Source organism: Terrapene carolina, unplaced genomic scaffold (assembly GCF_002925995.2).
Source record: "Terrapene carolina triunguis isolate 2854851 unplaced genomic scaffold, T_m_triunguis-2.0 Scaffold67, whole genome shotgun sequence".
NCBI lineage: Eukaryota > Metazoa > Chordata > Testudines > Emydidae > Terrapene > Terrapene triunguis.
The window spans coordinates 28,758,128-28,778,153 of NW_020664418.1; the positions used below are offsets into that span (position 1 = coordinate 28,758,128).

The 20,026-nt window shown below is 39.2% G+C and overlaps 1 protein-coding gene across 1 annotated transcript in view; it reads left to right on the forward strand.

The window, feature by feature from the left end:
* The window catches only part of WDR72 (WD repeat domain 72), a 184,097-nt gene that overhangs the window by 12,893 nt on the left and 151,178 nt on the right, over positions 1–20,026 (forward strand). The window contains exons 4-12 of the mRNA XM_026648548.1: positions 4,403–4,481; positions 7,556–7,730; positions 8,476–8,552; positions 11,000–11,119; positions 12,153–12,298; positions 12,654–12,750; positions 15,635–15,797; positions 16,303–16,548; positions 18,922–19,142. Of these exons, the coding sequence (XP_026504333.1) occupies positions 4,403–4,481; positions 7,556–7,730; positions 8,476–8,552; positions 11,000–11,119; positions 12,153–12,298; positions 12,654–12,750; positions 15,635–15,797; positions 16,303–16,548; positions 18,922–19,142 (1,324 nt within the window). The remainder of the gene's footprint in view (positions 1–4,402; positions 4,482–7,555; positions 7,731–8,475; positions 8,553–10,999; positions 11,120–12,152; positions 12,299–12,653; positions 12,751–15,634; positions 15,798–16,302; positions 16,549–18,921; positions 19,143–20,026) is intronic.

Below are 20,026 nucleotides of genomic sequence, written 5' to 3' on the forward strand. Positions count from 1 at the left end.
CAATTACTTTTTGCATCTTAAACCATGTGGCAAGGCTTAAGAACAAATTGTGCATTTGGCAGCAGACTTTCAATCCATTTCCCCCATGACATGGGAAGGTGCAGTGGTCACTTAGTATAGTAAAGTTATTCTATAGGATTCCTCTTCAAAGAGGGTCTCTGCTTCTGCCATGCCCAACTATCAGCTGGCCCACACACAACATGGAGATGGGAAGCCCATCCCTTGGAATGCAGAGAGGGCTGGCAGGTCCAGAGAATCAATGTGATGCCAGGAGCCCATTCCCAAGAGAATGCGTTGTCAGGGGGCAGCAAGGCCCTATGCCAACCAGGAGCACAGAGCTGTGGGAGGGCATTGGCAGGACCAGAAAACTCTTTAGCATCATGAATACTGACTCTCAAGGGAATGAAGCTATGAAAGAGGATGATGTGCCCAGGCTCTGTAACAGGGTTGGCTGTCTCTCAAGCATCCTCTCATGGCTCGGCAGCACCCTGCTGTGATGGGTTCCCCGGGGTGCAGCCTGGCGCTGTGGGACCGTTGTGCCCCCCTGAACTCTCTCCAGCCTGGGCTGTCTCTCAAAATGCCTTGCTAGTTGGAGTCTTCAGAGTGTCCTTGTTGCTTGCAGTGTAGGTGGGTGAAGGAGAAAGGCCCAGCATGGGGCCACTGTATCTGTTTTATACCCTCAGTCCTATGTGCTTGGAGAGCACAAGTCCAGGCATGTCTGGGGGCATTGCTGAGTCTCCAGGCAAGGTTGAGCAATTCCCCTGGTGTGGCCTCATGTAGGTGAGTCATTGAATTGTAGCTCCTTTGCTGGACAATGTGTTGTTTGACACTGTGCCCGGGTGTTGGTTACTTTCCTTGCTGTTGCCTTCGGGGAGCTAATATCTGGCTGATTTCCCAACTTACAGCATGTTTTAGTGACAACCATACAACACAGTTCTCATAACTTTATATGTATTAAAGATATGCATATTTAGATAGAACAGTGGGTTTCAGCAGTTCATAACCTTTCCCCCGATACCTCACATGGAATGCTTTATGTGCAAGATCACAGTTAAATATAATGAGGAATATGGGGATTACAGGACTCTCCCCCAAGGTATAGAATGTCACAACTGCCTCAATTTCCCTTATCTCATAGGGCTTATCAATAACTCACCATCACAGTCCAACAGTAATTAAAATATTCCCCTTCTGAGGTACAACTTAATAAATCCTCACTAAATAAAGGACCCTCGACCCAAGCCCAGTTCAATGTTTCTCTCTTGTTGAGTCAGAAGTCCCTAGTCCTCCATCCTGAAGTTGGTTTCAGGTCCTTTGCTCCTTGCAGGAGTCAGTCTTGCTCCCTGCAGCTGCTTCCTCAAACCAGCTACAGGTTTCCAGGCTTCTGTCCTGCCTAATTCTCCTACCTGGAGTGTTACCAGCTTGTATTCAAGCTCCCTTAGCGCTACTCCAGGAGTCCATCCCTTCTTCTCTCACAAACCAAGGTCTAGCCTGAGTTAATCCCATGACTTCATTACCTCATTCATTATTACCCACCTGGGGAGGGAAGCTGATCTGGGCACAGGTGGGCTGAGGTCCCATTTCCTCTTAAAGGGGCCTGCCACCTTGTAACTCCACTCTATGCTTGCAGGATTCCCAGCCCTGTTCTAGAGGGGGCTGCTGCTGAAGAAATCATCTCCCTGCTTGCTGCCTTGGTTAAATGAGGCAGTGGCAAAGAGAAGTTTGGTAGCTAGGTGAAGGAAAGAGGCTGGAGACCTACAAAATTAACTTTGTATTATTCCCCTTACACTCCCAAAGTTAATCCTGGCCATTGTACTGAAAGTGAGGTTAACTTTCATCTTAATTCTGACCTTCCATTTTTCTGGCCCTAATCTATACAGTGCTAAGTGGGAAAAGTATTCCGTTGCTTAAATACTATATACATGTAAAAATTGACTTAGAAAAAGACTAAAAGCTTTCTCATATGTATATGTTATTTGGAGAAACAATGAAAGCTCACTACTGGATGGATTGTATTGTGTATCTGGGATACGTATAGATAAGGACAAATGGTCTTCAGAACCCTTTAAATGTTCATTCCACAGAACCACTGGCAACTTCTTTGGTGCACCATATAAGGGCAAAAACAAGGAGGAAGCCTTGTGGTACCTTAGAGACTAACAAATTTATTTGGGCATAAGCTTTCATGGGCTAGAACCCACTTCATCAGATGCATGAAGTGAAAAATACAGGAGCAGGTATAAATACATGAAAGGATGGGGGTTGCTTTACCAAGTGTGAGGTCAATTGATTTATCTCGTTAGACTGACCTCACACTTGGTAAAGCAACCCCTGCCCCTGTATTTTTCACTTCATGCATTTGATGAAATGGGTTCTAGCCCACAAAAGCTTATGCCCAAATAAATTTGTTAGTCTCTACGGTGCCACAAGGACTCCTCGTTGTTTTTGCTGATACAGACTAACACGGCTACCACTCTGATATAATGGCAAGACATTCACCATTGAGCTCTGGAAGGTTGCAATATGAAGCTGCAATGATTACAAATAGGATGCCTCGTCTTCAGCAGAGGCAAGCTTTGTCAGATTGTGTACTCTGGGCTGTGGATCAGTCCTTTTACTACTTTCAAGTTTCTGTCTTCTTGGATTGTGGTTAAGAACATTGCATGGAAAAAGTTTCCCTCTAATTCCATTTAAAAATGTCCGGGCCTTTCCTCTTTTCTGTCGCTGATATTCCTCAGAAAAATGCATAATGGGCAATTCTTAGTGTCCTTTTTTGTGTGGAAATGTTGAATTTATTCCATTAAGATTTATACACCGCTGCCTCGATATAATGTGACCCGATATAACACGAATTCGGATATAACGCGGTAAAGCAGCGCTCGGGGCTGGGGGGGGGGGGCTGTGTGTTCCGGCGGATCAAAGCAAGTTCAATATAACGCGGTTTCACCTATAACGCGGTAAGATTTTTTGGCCCCCGCGGACAGCGTTATATCGAGGTAGAGGTGTATTTCCACCTGCCTGTATCCACTGATATGGACAGTATTGGTCAGAGAAAAAAGGCATCATGATACAATATTTATAATGTGTTATTCTCTACCTACTCATAGGAAGAGAACAAACTCTTATCGTTTCAAAGCAACATGCAGAAAATATGGAAATGTGGGTGAAATTCTGCTCTCAGTTACACCAGTGTAGATATCCAATGCTGAAGTCAGTGGAGTTACCCCTCATTTACACCAGAGTACATGAGAGAAGAATTTGGCCACCAGGCAATGATTATTAGAAATCATTCTGTTTAGCTAACTTTCTGGAATATACCACATGCAGATTTTATTTACAGTGTACACAGTGGTAAATAAACACTGAATAATCATTTTGGATTAGCCAATTATATGAAATTAACAATGATCAGTTGAAGTTTAAATCTCTAAATTGTTTTTCTGATACATTAATAAAGAGATTTTATTTTTCCAATGTAAACCTAATATATTCTCTTCCAGACAACACTGTGAAACAATTATTTTCTGAATAGCATAACATGTTTGGTTAAATTGCTGAAAGAATAATGGTTACCATTTATTTAACTCAGTCTGTAGATTTTTTTTTTTCTTAACATGTATGCCCAGATCCACAAAGATATAGAAGCATCTAACTTCCATTCAAATCAATGGAAGTTAAGAGCCTAAATACCTTTGTGGAACTGGCCCATAGCTGCCGAGCTCTGACAACTTGACATACCTCAGAAGGGTTTCACTTGCCAGGTAAACTTGATTGAACAACTACTAGACATTAATTCCAAAGCATGTTGAATATGGTTTAAGTAAAGTACATTGGCTAACATACAAAAATATTTGAAAGCTTGTTCTCAAAATATTAACCTTTGATTTTTATTACTGATTAGGTAGTATATATATGAAATGATGTATTGTATTGAAGAAATAGACTTCAGAAACAGCCTCATGGTGGCACTGTTTATTCTTAACAGAAAATGATAGCTTATCTCAAGAACTAAAGTCTGGTGCTGTAGAAGATGCATTATTCTTTTCAAAATGTGCAGTTTAAGTTCAGTGAAATGAATCATTTTCAGGAGGATGTAGTTTCAGCGAATGATAGTTATGGTGACACATTGATGAGCCATAATGGCAGTATACCTACAATTTGTTGTAGGCCAGACTTGGCCTTAAAGTAGGGTTTGCTGCAAGGCAGCAGGGTGTAATTACCAAAACAAAAAGAAACAGATACTGTATGTCATCCCTTGCTAATGACCACAACATTTTCTTACCCAGTAATCTGTAACAAAAAGCCACAAAAGTGCAGTACTAAAGAAAAACTTGGTGGCACAAAATTATTCCAGCCAATTGAGTGGAAATGACAGAGAGTAATATGAAGTTATCTTTGGCAGGGAGATGTGTGTTTGGAATGTCACTAGTGGACAGTGCATTGAGAACGCAAACCTTCCTTATAGGCATACAGCAATCTGTGTAAGTATAGCAACTTTTCATTGAATATTTCAGTGCTTTACAATGTGAGTTGCACATTATTAATTATTATTATTATTATTTTATTTATTATATCTCTGATTTTGGGGAAATATGTTTGAAAATTGTTTGTGAATGTAACATACTTCATAAGGAAGAAAACAGAGAGCAAAAAACTTGTTGCAGTATATGTAGCATCTTACCATTTATTATTTATTCCTGTTTCATTTTCCATCTGGGAAATGAACTAAAAAAATTTCCGCTTTGTGTTTCACCTCTATTTCTCAGACAAATAGAAGCATTTCTTTTTCAGCCACTAATGTTTCTAGAAAGTAATATCCATATATTTATTGATTGTGACATTTGAGCTTCAGGTATTGATGCACAGTAAGGCCATTTCTTGTGGTTTTTGTTTTGGCCTTCATGAGGGCAACATGGAAAATGTTAGTTTAAGGTCGTCTGTCTTGAAAATGGGTAAATGCAAACTCTATAGCCAAATATTTTGTAAGACAGTTTGCTAGTGATCTTACTTTTAAACCTAGATAAATTAGTTGGAGGGTTTTGATTGCCTAGCTGCTAACCTACAGGAAAATACTAGGTCCTCTTTCCAAAAATGCACTTTCATTCATGACAGAGCTCAGTAGAACACTTATTTTTAGATGTCAAATTGCTTTAAATCTTTCTTCAGTCAATTCCCTTTCGAGTCTCTGCTTTGAAGTATATCCAGGTACTTGCTAAGTATCTAGATGCTAGAGAATGAGGGGTGTATGTGAAATATGTATGTATATGATTTAGGAGTGGCTCTGATTCAGAGAGCTGCTGGTTTATTTCTGGATGTGTTCATGAAAGAATTGCTCAGGGCCCCTAAGTTAATTAAAATGCTGTTTTTCTTGAGTGTGGAAGTCTAGTTTGCAAGTGCTGAAAGTCTGAGAACTTTTTAGAGCTTTCATGAGACTCCCAAGCTACAGGAAAATTTTAAATATTTCAAAGCTTGTAGAGGTAATACTGTTTCCATGCAACTTTTTTGGCTTGCCTGGTTGACATAAGCATTAATATCAATGATAGTTTTTAAATGACCTTTTTTCTTCAACTTGTCAATTAACAATCAAATGCACTTTTATAGTTTTATCAACAGACTTGGGGCCTGTATGCCATATTGTAATGAAAATCACTCCCCAACAATTCATATTACCATACATATACAACAGCAATAATGTTGTAATAGTGGGTCCAATATGTTCTGCTGTGGGGTGTGGCTCAATTGGATGTAAAGAGTTAAGGAGCAGGAGAACTATTAAAAAGAGGTAGATATGTGGGCTAGCCTGTTGGTTTAGTACCAGTCCATTGTGCTGTTATAGGAGATCAAAGGTAGAGTCATTATACCTTGCTCTCAATGCCAGGTAGCTTGGGAGGGCAGGAGAAACAACATACTAATCTCCAGGAAAGACTAGCACCCCTCACTAGGAGGTGTGTGGAGACATTGAAAAGATGATAAAAGGAGAAAATGGGTATCTAAGAGGAAAATTGAAAAAAAAAATGTAGGTAGGACAGGTATCATCATTCTTAAAAGAATAGCCTTCAAAAGTGAGTACTGCCTGGTATTACTGCTCTAGAAGTACTGATTGCTGCTAGTATTTGTGAGAGCATTCCTACCTACATGAGATGGGTGCAGACACATGTGGATTTTGATGGTATCAGCACATGAAAAATGTTGCTTGATTGCTAATTAACATTTCACAAATCTAGTTTCATAGGTTCCTTCTGTACTCATGTATGCCTCAGCAGAAAATGGCAGATGTCAGGACACTGCAAACTGAACATTTGCCATTTTAAATGAAACTTGAACACAAGGAGCAACAGGCCTGTTAATCATTTGTGGTTAAGTAAATGTGAGATCTTCTCTTCCTAGAGGGCTGACTGTCCAAGTCTGCCAGTTGAAAGCTGCTTTTTTAAAGAATAGCAGTAGCTACAAATGGTTGAACGCATTTGTTGCTGTGTTTCTATGGAGCCAAAGTAATGTTTCCAGTTATGATAACATTTCCAGATATGCATTCTTAGTGGTGTGTAGATGTGTATATTTTTTTCCATTTTGTTATTTATGTAACTCTTTATAATTTTCAGATATTATTTAGTTAACTGTAACAAAATGGAGTAAGTTTCCAAAACTAAAAATATAGAGAGCTAAGCAACAATGAATAAAAAAGTATAATTCAGCAGTATATTTTCATGCTAGTACATGATCACTCAATTTATTTTGACAACTTTATTTATTTAGATTCTATTTGAAGCAACAGTCCCAGGCCCTAGACATTTTTACAACATTTACACATACAATTACGAATAAAAATCACACAAAATCCAAATGTACATGCATGCCATAATAATACTTGCCCAAAATAACACCCACATTAGCTACTCTGAATCCACCATCCAATAGCCAATCCCACCCTCAGACACCTACAAAACCAAAAATGTGCTGAATACTGACAAATTTGGCCTTCTTTTAAACAAGTGAATTCCATAGTTGAGAATCCCTCCTGGAAAATAACCTACCATCAGCCCTCTTCTTTTTCAAACTGGTGGATTTTAGGTTATAGCACCTTCAGAATGGCAGCAGTGTCTCATGGATGGGGAAAGATGAGATCTCTCAGTTGAACAAATCCCAAACCCCCTTAGGGTTTTATAGGGTAAAATTAACCCCTTTAACTCCACCAGGAATTTAATAGCTAGCCAGTATAGATTATGGAGCTCTGGTGTGATGTGGTGTCTGCTGAGGCCTCCTCAATAAGCATTCATTTGCATTAATTTCATCTTACCATCATACATTTCAGAATGTTAGTGTCATGAGACGAAGCAGGGAGCTTCTTTTTCTGTTTGTTCAGAATTATATACAGGTATTAATTGGCTCACCGGTATGATTCTGATGCAGTTTAAAAATAAGTTTTCATGTGTTTAAAATACTGTTTTTGTTAATTAAAATTTTATAAAATGGTGTGTATGAAAGCCAGAAATAATATGCAAGTGAACTTGTATAGCTCTCTCTATTAACCTTTTCTTGCTTAATTCCATTTGGACAGTATTACCATTGCTCCTTCCGAATGACAGGAGATGGCTGGCTTCTGTGTTGTGGACAATATCAAGATGTCCTCATTATTGATGCTAAGACTTTGGCTGTTCTTCACACTTTAATATCTTTTCAGTCTTCTGACTGGATCAGTGGCATGTGCATTGTTCACTCCACAAGGATTCAAGGTACATATATAGTAGTGACATGCAGAAATTAGCGTGTAAGCCGGCCAGTCATGTCTTGTTTTTATATAGAGCAGCAAATGCCTAAAGATTCTTTCTATACTATATTTTAATTATAGTTAGTTAAATATATTGTTATATTTCACAAATACGTTCAGGATGCAAAATACTTCAATATCGATACTTGAAGATACATTTACATTTTAATGTCAATCAGACTTAAATTACTGTGTTTTGCTTCTTAAGCAGAAACCTGAGAGCTGGAAAGAATTATTTTCTTACACTTTGCTAATAATTAGCTCAATTAATAGGCTACCTGTGACAATGATTATATGAGTGTGAAATTAGGGAGATTATATGTGTGCATGGCCTGATTTTCAAAAGTGTTTATGTGCAGTTGCATTAACAAAGTGATTGTGCAATTATTCACCTAGTTTGCTCACACAGTTACCTTGATCAAATATCCTATTTGCACATGAGATTGATGGTTAAGCGCATGGTTGAGCATTTCTATATACAAGGACCCTGTTTCCCTTCACAATACAGTGACTGCACATACAAATTAGACATTCTGTTTTATGTGTACAGTCTGGAACATCAGGTCCAAAAGACTAAAGTTGGTATTTCCAAAACAGAGCTCCAGTATGCACTAAGGTAGCATTGGTGGTACTTGTGTTCTCATTTGGCTCAAGTCACAGTGATTTGAATTTAGTTTCATATTAAACAGCTTTGTATTACCTTTTTATAGAAGATTCACTAGTAGCAGTATCTGTAACTGGAGATCTTAAAGTATGGGATCTATCCTCATCAGTGACCAGTATACAGGTCAGTTTGCATGAAACATGAAGTCTTAACCTAAAACATGAATGTAACATATAGAACATGGAAGTATTGTGAGGATACAAAAATACTGAATCTGAACATAATGTCTTGTGAATGTGTATTAAACAGAGTTAGTTATTTTTGTAAGCATGTTTGTTGAAAAGGCTGAGGCTCTTACTAAGCCCTATCTCTTCATTCTCAATAAAATTCCTAGAATCCATCCTTCTTATTTCCACTAAACACTAGTCCATGTCTTTGTACATCTCTTGCCTTGACTACTGCATCATCTTCTGGCTTTCCTACATCTTGCCTGTTATTCTTCCACACTGATGCTAAGATCATAATCCTTTCTTGTCACTCCCTCCTCTAAACCCCTTCTTCCCTCCTTCCACATTATGTTCAAAGCTCTGCATAATTCTACCTGTATGCTCTCTTGGTCCTTCTTTCTGTCTCCTATATACTATTTTTGTCTCCTTCTCCCACTGTCTATTTTTCATATTCTTTCATGCTATTCTCTTCATTTGGAACAGCCTTTCACCCACCCTCTCTCCTCAAGTCTACTTATTGTGAACAGTTTATGAATATTAATATTCTCACCAAAGCTGCCCTGAAACCTGTTTGAGCTGAAACTGGAGTCCTAGCTTTTCTTTTGATCCACTTAATCTGCAAGTACTTTAGGCCAAGGACTTTGATGGTTTGGGCCAAATTCATCCATGGGGTAACTCCACTGACATTAGTAGCATTAAAATGTGGATGAATTCAACTTCTTGCTTTTTGTAAGCACACAGGAACATAGAAATGACCAGACTGAAGCAGACATAAGCCCATCTAGTCTAGTACAGTGGTCAGAACCAGATGCTTAGGAAAATGTCAGAACCCTGCAGTAGACAGATGTGGCCCCCATACTAGTTCAAATCTTGGTCTCTAATAGATAGGGATTGACTTAAATCCTGAAGCATGAGGTTTAATATCCCTTTCAAAATTTTTGTTGCTGTTTATTATAACTCTGGGTATTCTTAATATCCATATACATGTCCAGTTCCTTTTAGAATCTTGCTAAATTCTTGCCCCAACAACTTCCTGTGGCAATGAGATCCATAACACTTATATTGTTATATAAAAAAATTAGTACTATCACTAATAAAGGACTCAAATTTGTATAATCCTTTTCTTAAAATAGGAAGGTTGCCTTTTTAGCCACACTAGCAACAATTTCAGCACCTCCTTTCTCCAGAGTACGCTTAGCTACATTAGTACCTTAATGTAGGAGCACCTCATGGGAGGTGCATATTAATTGATAGGATCAGACCCTTAAAGAGATGCTGTCAAGTTTGATGTCACTTCTAAAAACATGTTCATTGTTATAAAAAGTCTGTGTTTAACATTTCCATTCAGTATATCAGTCCTAGATAACTAGTGCTGCTGCAGCCTTGAAATTGTTGCTGTTAACGCTGAGTGACTGTGCAGCCACCAGTCACAAACAGACATAACACAAGCATATGTAGGTATTATGCCGATCCTTTTCTTTTCTGCCCTTTGAGATGGGAGGGGTTCAGAGTTAGTGAGAATACAGCTCCTTCAAATACCTAGAGAGCACAATTCTCATCAATTGTAATTCCCTCCTGGAGATGCAAGGGTGAGTAAGAGGATGCCATGACATTCCTGCCTGTGATAGTGGCTGTTTTGCTTTTAACTTAACAGCTGAGATTGTCTGACCACTGTAGACCTTCTTGCGGAGGATTGATGATGGGAGGGGGATTGTTTCATGGCAGAAAATGTCAGTATTTTGTGATGTGATCAATAATTAATAAAAATAATTCCAACATAACTATTTTGGGCCTGTCAGCCTCGATAGTGAGCCTTTGATATTCACTTTGAAAAGGGCAAAAAGTAGGATTTTTTCTTTTGCAAGCCATTCATGCATTCAAATCCAAAAGGATAGGAATATAATGACCCCTAAAAGTCGTGGGAAAGTATTAATTTAAGTCAAGATCATGTACCCAGCATACAACTCAAGTGACGATACTATTGTTTGCTATGCTCTAGGAAAAGAATCCCCTGTTGGCCATTGTGTATCTGAAACTGCGAGCGTATAGACTGCTATGGCTTTGTTGGCTTTACATGGAGCAATGGCTAGTGCATCTTCATAGTGGCAGATCTATCAATGCTGCCTATGCTCTTCCCTGATCCAATCCCTCCCTGACCCTCATTGCCACTCCTTTAAATGAGAGTATGAAGGCAGTCCCCACAGAATGCCCATCATCTCTACAGGGGCCATGAATCCTACCCCGAACTCACTGTTTAATGAAAAGTTACAGTTTGCATTGCATTTTGAACGTCTGTATTTACAAAATGTTTTTAATAGCTGGTTTCTTTCCAGAAAATTCGTAGCCTGAAGATCCAGAATATCTTGTTTGTCTAATACTACTACTTTTCCCTCTAATATCTAGGAGAGGCAAAGTGTATATGAGCAAGAATCCAAAGCTCTGGACTGTACAAACTGCCAAGCAATAAGATTTTGCACATACACAGAAAGACTCCTCTTAGTCGTGCTCGCAAACTGTTGGAAGGTACAGCATTACACATAGTACTTAATGCTTCCTATATAACATTGTTAGCAATTCAGTAGCATTTTGGAAAAGTGAACATGATTGATTTTATATGTAAGTAGTTATTTTCCTCCTTAAATCAAATGAAACAGTACTCACTAGCTATTTGGGATATTAGAGGAAACTGCTTGCTCCATTTCTTCACCAGTTATTTTAATTGCGTAGCTGAGATGATATAGGCCTGGATTTTTAAAGGTATTTAATGCTGTGCTCTGCTCTGTATTGCAGTGCCCAAGTCTCATTCTCAAAGGTGACTTGGGTTCCTAAATCCCATTGAAAGTCAGTACCACATGCTCCCATGCCACCATACCACATGCTGCCCCCCCGACCACCGCACTACATTCTCCTGCAACTGCAGGAGAGGAGGCCCTGTGGAATAGCAGCCTATGTGTTTTCAGAGGAGCTGGGAGTGGGACAGCCATCTTTTGCTATGCACTCCTGGAAAGATGTGGGTTTGCATGGTGATTAAATTAAACTATGATGAAGAACAAATGTGTGTCCCAGATGATAGAACTGTGGGCGGATCTAACAGTATTGGGTTAAAGAAGCTACATATGTAGTGTGATCATGAACAGAGGAATGTAAAAGTTCTCCCAAGAGGAAATTTGAAGGTTTTGTTCTAATAGGCCACATTCACTCCTGAACTCAATGTAGTTACACAGAGGATGAATTTTGGAATGACAAACAAATCCCCTGCCTCCTCCCAACCCCCTGACTGTAACTCTACCTTTAAGCCTTTAATGTTGTTTTTATTTTAATTGGCAGTTTTTTCTTCCTAGAATCATGTGGCCTGATTCTGATCTTACTGTGTTTTAACAGTAGTGTAACCCCATTGAATTTAATAGGGTGGTCTGAATGTAGACCATAAAAACAGTCTCATAAATATTTTACTTTCTGAATCTTTGCTCAAAGCCAGTATTTGCATTAAAATGAAATAGTCAACAGGAAACACATAGTATTAATTTATGTTTATCTATCATTTTTCTGTCTTTAGGTCTATGATTATTGTGATTTTTCCTTGCTGTGCACTGAATTCAACAAAAGTGGTCAGTGCTTTGCTGGTGGTGAAGTGCTAGCTGCTTGGAGACTCATCATCTGGACGGAAGATGGTCACAGTTACATCTACCAGCTGCTGAACAGGTGGGCTCAGATTGGAAATGAACACAAAAAGTTCAGGTACAAGATGAACTTTGGGAGGTTTATTATGGAAAATCCCCGCATGTCGCAAATGATGAAAAACCAGAACAAAAACACTTTGGCACTAGAAGATTTACCCTGAGTTTGACAGCCCTCAGTCTTTGTTTGACACAGCAGGGGATACAGGAATAAGATTAGCCATGTAGAACTTGGGCAGCTGGTGCTGTGGTTTCAAAAAGAAATCACTTGTAATTACTTACCCAACAACTTTAGCTGAACTTGAGAATCTTGGACACAACCATTCTGCTTTTAAAAAGACCAATTTCTAAAGCATTTGATTTTCTTTTTAATTATGCAGTGGACATTCTAAAAGCATATATCCTGCCGATGGAAAAGTGCTCAAAGAAACTGTTTATCCTCATTTACTCTGCTCCACTTATGTGAAAGAAAATAAGGTAACATGAGAATGTTGTACAATGAGCTTCAAAAGTTGCTTCATATTTTGCTTGTAATGACTAGACAGACTCTCAGCAAACTGGACATTTAAGGCATTGAGTCAAACTGGGTTTAGTTGTTGTATTGATATAATAAATAAGGCTTACTCCTTGATTCTAATTTTGACTTTCAAATATGGTGAATCCATGATATACTTTGTATTTTACAAAAGGCTCTTTGTTAAGATTTTTTTGTTAATTTTCAAAATTTGTATTAAAATTTAAAAGGCAAGGTAGAATATTAAGAATTCCTTACACCCAAGGGACTCAATCCTGCAAAAAGTTACTTGTGTGAATTCTCCTATAGAAGTCAATAGGACTACACATGCATAACTGTTTGGGCCCAAGGACTCTCTTAGTTCATTACAAAATGCATCCACCACAAACGGTTTGTAATCAGGTCTTTGAACACATTACATTATACAGAGATTCCTATCCTGATCCTGCAAAGACCTATGCATGTGTTTAACTTTTTTTCCAGTGTGAGCAGACTTTACTGGCAGTACTCAGTGTGTAAAGTTAAGCACATGTGTAAGTCTTTGCAGGATTGGCACCTAAGGCCTAAGAAGCTGTTTCTAAAGTTTAGGGAAGTTCGTACAGAGGAAATTGAAGAGTCAGATGGATCTAGAGTTCTTATACTTCCAATTGTAAATGTGTGCCTGGGTGTGTGCCAATTGTAAGTTTACTAGTTACCAACTTGACAATGGGTGACTCAAATGAACTCCGCTATTGGAAAGAATACATCTGAATGGTTGCTTTCCTCTCTGTGTGACTAGAGAAGATGATGGCTGGTTGAATGAACGGAAATTAAGTGATTGGAAGATACAAATAAAGGATTGGTTACTACAGTCCCCACTCTGGCAAAAACAAAAACCCTATTGATTTTAACAGGGATTCTGTCTGAGTAAGGACAGCAACCATTGGACCAAGGCTAAGACTTAGTACTTATGGAATTTTACTTATTTATTATTTGGCTATGAAAAAGTATGTGGGACCTGCTCCTGTTGAAGTCAATTTTGTTTTTTTGATGTTGACTTAAGTGGACCAGGATCAGACCCTTAAACCATTCGTCAGGACTATGAGAGAAAGGCATATTTTTATTTGTACTCCACCAAAAGCACTATTAAATATACTGGCTTGTCTGAGGTTTTTATTAGTCCCTCCTTTTTGTTGCTGGGTAAAGGATTTTAGACACCACTTTTGCTGCATAGTTTTCCTAAACCTATCAGGTTTAATTTTTATGTGAAGGGCAATAGCCATTAGTTTATTTTTCCCCTCAAACACTTGTGATCTAAAATCAGATAGGATAATAGTTGAAGGATGTCAAAAGATCAAAGACCATCAAGGAAGAGAAGTAGCCAAAATACATGGCTTAGCAATAACTGTGTCACTATGATGGCAGAGCAGCTTATGTATAATTTTTTCCAACAAATGAAAGCATTATTTTTTTTTAAAGTATCCACATTCTACCCATTTTCTGTTCTTATTCTTTGATCTTTGGCTTCATCCTGTCTAATTAACTTCATGGCAAAATCCATGGTGATTTTTATGGCAAAATCGAGTGTGTGACGTCAAAGTAGCTTGTGAGGCTGTACATCTCGACCTCCAAGTGCTACATCATAACACAGAGCAGGAGTTCCCAAATCTTTTCATAGTGGCACCCATATTTATAATTCTGTGGACTTCTCTTCCCATTTGCAATCATGTAACATTCTTGTTGCAACTCCAACAATTGCTTATATGGAAAAGTGATATGAGAATGTTATTTGTGCCCTAGAGAATCTTCCCCCAAAATAAGAGTTAAAAGCCCAGCTTTCATTGACTTTTAAGTAGGAGCTGGATATCCATCTAATGGCATTTTGTGCCTTTGAAAATCTGAATGTTAATGTATTTTCACCTATATTTTAATGCAGTTTAAAAGTTGGAAATAAGGACCATGAGAGCATCCACTGTCAAATGCTGCACAGGCCTATAGTTTGGGCACTACTGGAATTGAGTATGTAGTATCATATGTGTTAGTCCTTACATTCAGGGGTCTCTGATTAAAGAGGGTGTATAGATTCCCAGTACCAGTGGAAGAATGTATGACTTCAGCTATCAATAAACATAGCATTTGCATTCCACATGTATTTCTCTCAGCATTGTACAATAACTGTTAATGATGAAACACAATAAGCAGAGACCTGTTAGATGTCAGTAACAAGTCTGTTTTCTTCAAGTATATTATAGCCATATACCCTGTAACTTCTTGCAGGTTAAGTGAATGATGACACTGTAGGCCATTAAGTATTTATGCCAAAACACTGTCCCCAGACTTGCTTTCTCTTGTATCATATAATCTACTGTGAATGCAGGTTTTTTTTTGTTCTGTTTGTTATGAAGATAATTTAGGTTTTATATTAGCTGAATTTTTTGGCCCAATTCCTGCCCCCATTCTGCTTGTTTTCTGCAAAACTGCCAGCACAAAGCAGGCAGAAAGTTTACTTAACAAGCTGCTTGCGGATTCTCCTGGCGTAGAAGTATTCACAGGTGGTGTAGACCCTGGGTAGCATTTCCCCACCAGTCCCAACTCCTGGCCTGGTGTATAAGTTGTGGCAAGAGCATGGGTAGAGCAATGCTGCACTCTGGCAGTCCCTGTGTTCCTAGTGGCCTTTAAGAGGGTCATACCAGCCAGTGCAACTTAGAGCAGCCCTGGCTTTAGAGCAGCCACTGGCTGAGGAAAGTTCAGCCACAGCTGAGGATTCAGCCCTTTATTTCTAGATGTATTTCCAGATATTATAGTTTTATTTTGCAATTAGAGACTGTATTGTCTTAATCTATTTTTTCATACGGAAATGTTGACTAGTTGCTGTTATTTTTGTCACAGAGTTTTCCTTTTGTTATGGGCTTTATGAATGAAAGAAAGGAACCTTTCTATAAGATTCTCTTTTCTGGAGAAGCATCTGGAAGAATCACCTTGTGGCATATTCCTGATGTCCCAGTGTCGACGCTTGATGGTTCTCCAAAAGGTTAGGCAATTTTCTATATTATGTGCAATTTTTAATTGCATTGTTGCTTCCTCAGTTCTCATGAAAAGTCACCCGGGAAAGTGGAGCTTCTCTAGTCATTCAGGGTAGAATTCATCTCTGGTCTGTAAAACTTACACAAGGCTCTCTACACCAATAAAGCCATGCATAGGTCTGGAGGGGAGAAACATAGGCACAATCCTTGCAGAGATTGCCCACCCTGGCCAAAATGCCATGGAAAGGGCTGTCATGCTGGGCCTACACATGCCAGTGCATGGAGGTTACCCCATTGAGTGACCATGTGATCCAACTGGTGTGGAAAAAGTACAATTACTGTTCCAAATCACAGGATGAAAGACAGGCTCTTTGGGAGGAGGTGGTCAGGGAGGCAAGTGTGCTTTTTATTTGTTATAATTTTTTTACAATCAGTCACTTCTCTGACTTGTTCTCTATTGTTGAATCCCTGGAAATTTCATGTGAATTATTCTTGACTATTCCTTTTTGCTAGAGATCCCAATAGCAGCAGCTTGGACTCTACAGGACGATTTTGACAAACATCGTGCTATGTCAGAAGGCATTATTGATCATATTTGTGCATCTAAAGATGGGACCGAAAGTGCAGCAGTCACTTCATCCATATATGTGCCCAACCTTGATAAGCTGGTGTGTGGGTGTGAAGATGGGAAAATTTTCGTAACACTTGCTTTGCATGCTGCCAAAGCAAGAATTTTAGAAGACATTTCCTTGCTGAAACGTAAGTTTTTAATGCAACTCTACTTAATCTAATTTTTAATCAAGCATCTTTTCATATTCCTCTAAATGAAAAAGAAGGCAGGAAGTAGGGACATGACGGCTCAGTTTTGACCTCAGTTACACAAGTCCTGGTCCTGGTGGTGTTGCTGAGAGCAGCACCCATGAAACTGAGGGCAGAATTGATCCCTTTCCCTTTTATTTAATATTGTTTCTCATGAACAATTACATGTTTATACTGCTCTCCCCTGGATATGTTGCCATGAATCATTTGTTTAGTATTGTACAGTATGTATACTTGCACTGTTTCATTATATAGGTGAAGAAATTGCCACCGTAAGTCAAATATAAATATGGGTCATGTTACCTTGCCTTTAAATTACCTTGCCTTTAAATTATTCCAAATCCATTGGTTTAACTGATTTTAATTTTCAGAAGTGCACGGTCTGGTTGACTAGCTTCTTCTGAATGGTATTTTATATCCACGTTTCTTTTGGTATGAATTGTCATTTTAACCCTAATTAAAAATAATACTAGATTATAACACATCTTTTTAATCCTGAATTTCAGAGCATATATAAAAGAATCTTTATTTTAATCTTGAAAGAATTGAAACATTTCCTCTGCTCCAGTTTCAGAAGGTGTTTAAAACTTGGTGTGTGTTTTGGTTTGGTTTAATTTTTTTTCTTTTTAATACAATAAGGTCACTTTTTAATTTGTTATATGCATATGTTGATGCACCTTAGGTTCTTTCCAGGTGCATTTTTCCATTAAAGAAGTGGGAGCCCGATTGTGCAAATACTTGCAATTGAGCATGGATTCGTTACCGTGATGAATTTTTTTATGAGGCCTGATTCTCCTCTCATTTATACTGGCTTTATTCTGGTGTAATTGAGAGGAGAATCAGGCCCGATAAGAAAATAGTACCAATAGGACTACTTGGGATCATCAACACTATGCCTAGTCATAAGCATTTTCAGAGTCTGGTCCTAAGTTTTGTTTGTATTTAAAAATGTGTGGAGACATTTTGTAGTCTTTACTTAATTCTGCTTACTGAGAGTTTTACTCAAGTAAGACTGAGGACCCTGTACTCCCCTCCACTTGAGCAGTTGAAAAGGCCCTAGGCTCTTGGGTGAAGATCAGGGAGTGCCAAGGGGAAAATGGTAGCGTATGTTCCCCCACCAGCACTGAACCACTTCTCTCCCCTCTGCAGCCACTACATTGGAGCCCAGCTCTGCACAGCCAATGCTCTGTTCATATACAGAGAGAGCTGGCTGTGACATATTGCAAAGAAACAGATGGTATGTCCACACTGCAATGTAAGCCCAGCATTTGAACTCAGCTTCAAGCCAAATCCCTCTTCTGTCTACACAAATTGTGCTAACCCAGGACTCAGACAAAGGGTTCCAGGACCCCACAGGGGTGGAGGGTCCAAGCCTGAGTCAAGCTGGGAGCCAGGGTTCAAGCCCTATTGCTTTGCAGTATAGATGCAGCCCCACTGGACTCGTGCTCTGAGATTCTGCCAAAAGTACCCCACAATTCCTCTGAACGGTCAAGTTTTCCCACATTGCACCATGAACAAAGGACTAGAGCGGCCACATTTTGCGAGGATGCGAGGAAGTCTGGAATATGGGTGGTAGGACTCAGGCCTGCAAATGCAGTGTGGATGCTGGTGCCCGAAGCTGGGACACAAGGTTCAGCAATTTCTAATCTGGGGTTACAAAAGAGTGTAGACGCTCAAACCCTAGGTTAACCAAATCCAGGGTCTGCTAACTCAGATTCTTCTAACCCTAGGCTGACATTGCATTGCAGACATATCCAAAGTCTTTCTGTAGTTGAGAGAGGTGCGGAAGGTTTCAGATCCAGTGGGTTCCCTCCTGCAGATCCTGGGCTATGCTCCTTTTTGATCATTTCTCCTCTCAAGTCCCCTCTACCTCTGGCTCCCCTCTCAAAAAGGAAAAATATAGCAGAGTGGCAGCAGCTCAGGAGCTGTGGATCAGTGCTCCTGTTGTGTGCCTTTTGTGGCATAGAGAAAAGAATTTGATCTTGAGTAAGGGCTATATTGGCCTAAAACTCTTACTCATTTAGGAGTGAGCTCTTAAATAGAAATGGTACTAGCCCATTGGGAGTCCTAAGCAGGAATATTTTTGACCCCTACCCCGACAACACATACTAAAAAAGCGAATAGGGGACCCCCGTGAGCTGCTCGGGGCACTAAGCAATTGCTTAGTCTGCTTATGCCTAGCGCCGACACTACTCTTGAATACATTTCATCGTACAGATTTCCTGACTGCAAGCACATATATAGTAAAAACCTGTAAGCTTTTTTTTTTTTGTAAAGGGCAGAAATCATTTATCTAACATTTTTGTCTTACAGATACTTTGCCTTCCAAAGTTCTTAAGGGCCACAGCAGGAGTGTTACTTGTTTACTTTATCCACACAGTAAATCAGCCAGGTTTGATCCAAGTTGGCTGGTGTCAGGTGGCCAGGATTCTTGTGTGATCTGGTGGGATATATTTACGGAGGAAATTTTGCATCAATTCACTCTGCAAGCTGGTCCAGTCATGAACCTGTTGTTATCACCAGAGAACTACAGAGTAAGTAAAGACAGAGTATATGATGGGTTTTTTTGGAGGGCGGGGGGGAGTAACATTTACAGTAATAATTTTATTTTATTTGTAACTTAATTCCCAGTTACTAACTACTTACTTTATGTTTTGTGTGAGATCTACGTTGGCTTCCTGTTTTGGGGTCTGATTCGCTACTGTTACATCAGTGCAGGTCCCATTAAGTCATCAACCTGGAGAACTGGAGTGGAGAATCAAGACTTTCCTGTCTGAATGTGGCATTTTTAGAGAGAACTAGTTCTGAATAAACATAATTGCCAGAGGGCACATAATTGCCTGATTCTCTTCTCACTTATGTATGCTGGTGTAAATCTGAAGTGGCTTCCACTGAAGTCAATAGTTACGCTGGTGTAAAAACTATGAGAGGAGAATCAGGCCAATAACACTTAGTTATGTATAGATATTTGTGTTTGATTGTTTTGATACCTAGCAAATTTCTATTGGCCTTTTTCTCATGTCTAACTAGATGCTTTAGAAACAATCTTTTACTTCAGAATGAACGATCAGCTCTAGTACTATTTAATTTCTAATATTCTTGTGCATTTTTGAAATGTACAGGGTTCAATACAGCAAACCCTTACTTACATGAGACGCCCCTGAAGTCAATGGAACAAGAATTTTACCCCTTAAAGGTGAAATACACCTTAGTTCAAAGGGCCTGCGCAATAACCTATTTATTACACAAGGTCCACTTATGGTGCATCTACACTACAGCTGGAGGTGTAATTTCCAGCTTGGGTAGACATACATGCGCTAGCTTTGTTTGAGCTAGCTAACTAAAAATAGCAGGGTAGACACAATACAGTAGGCGGTGGTTCAGGCTTGCCGCAGGAGTAAATACTAGGATATTGGGC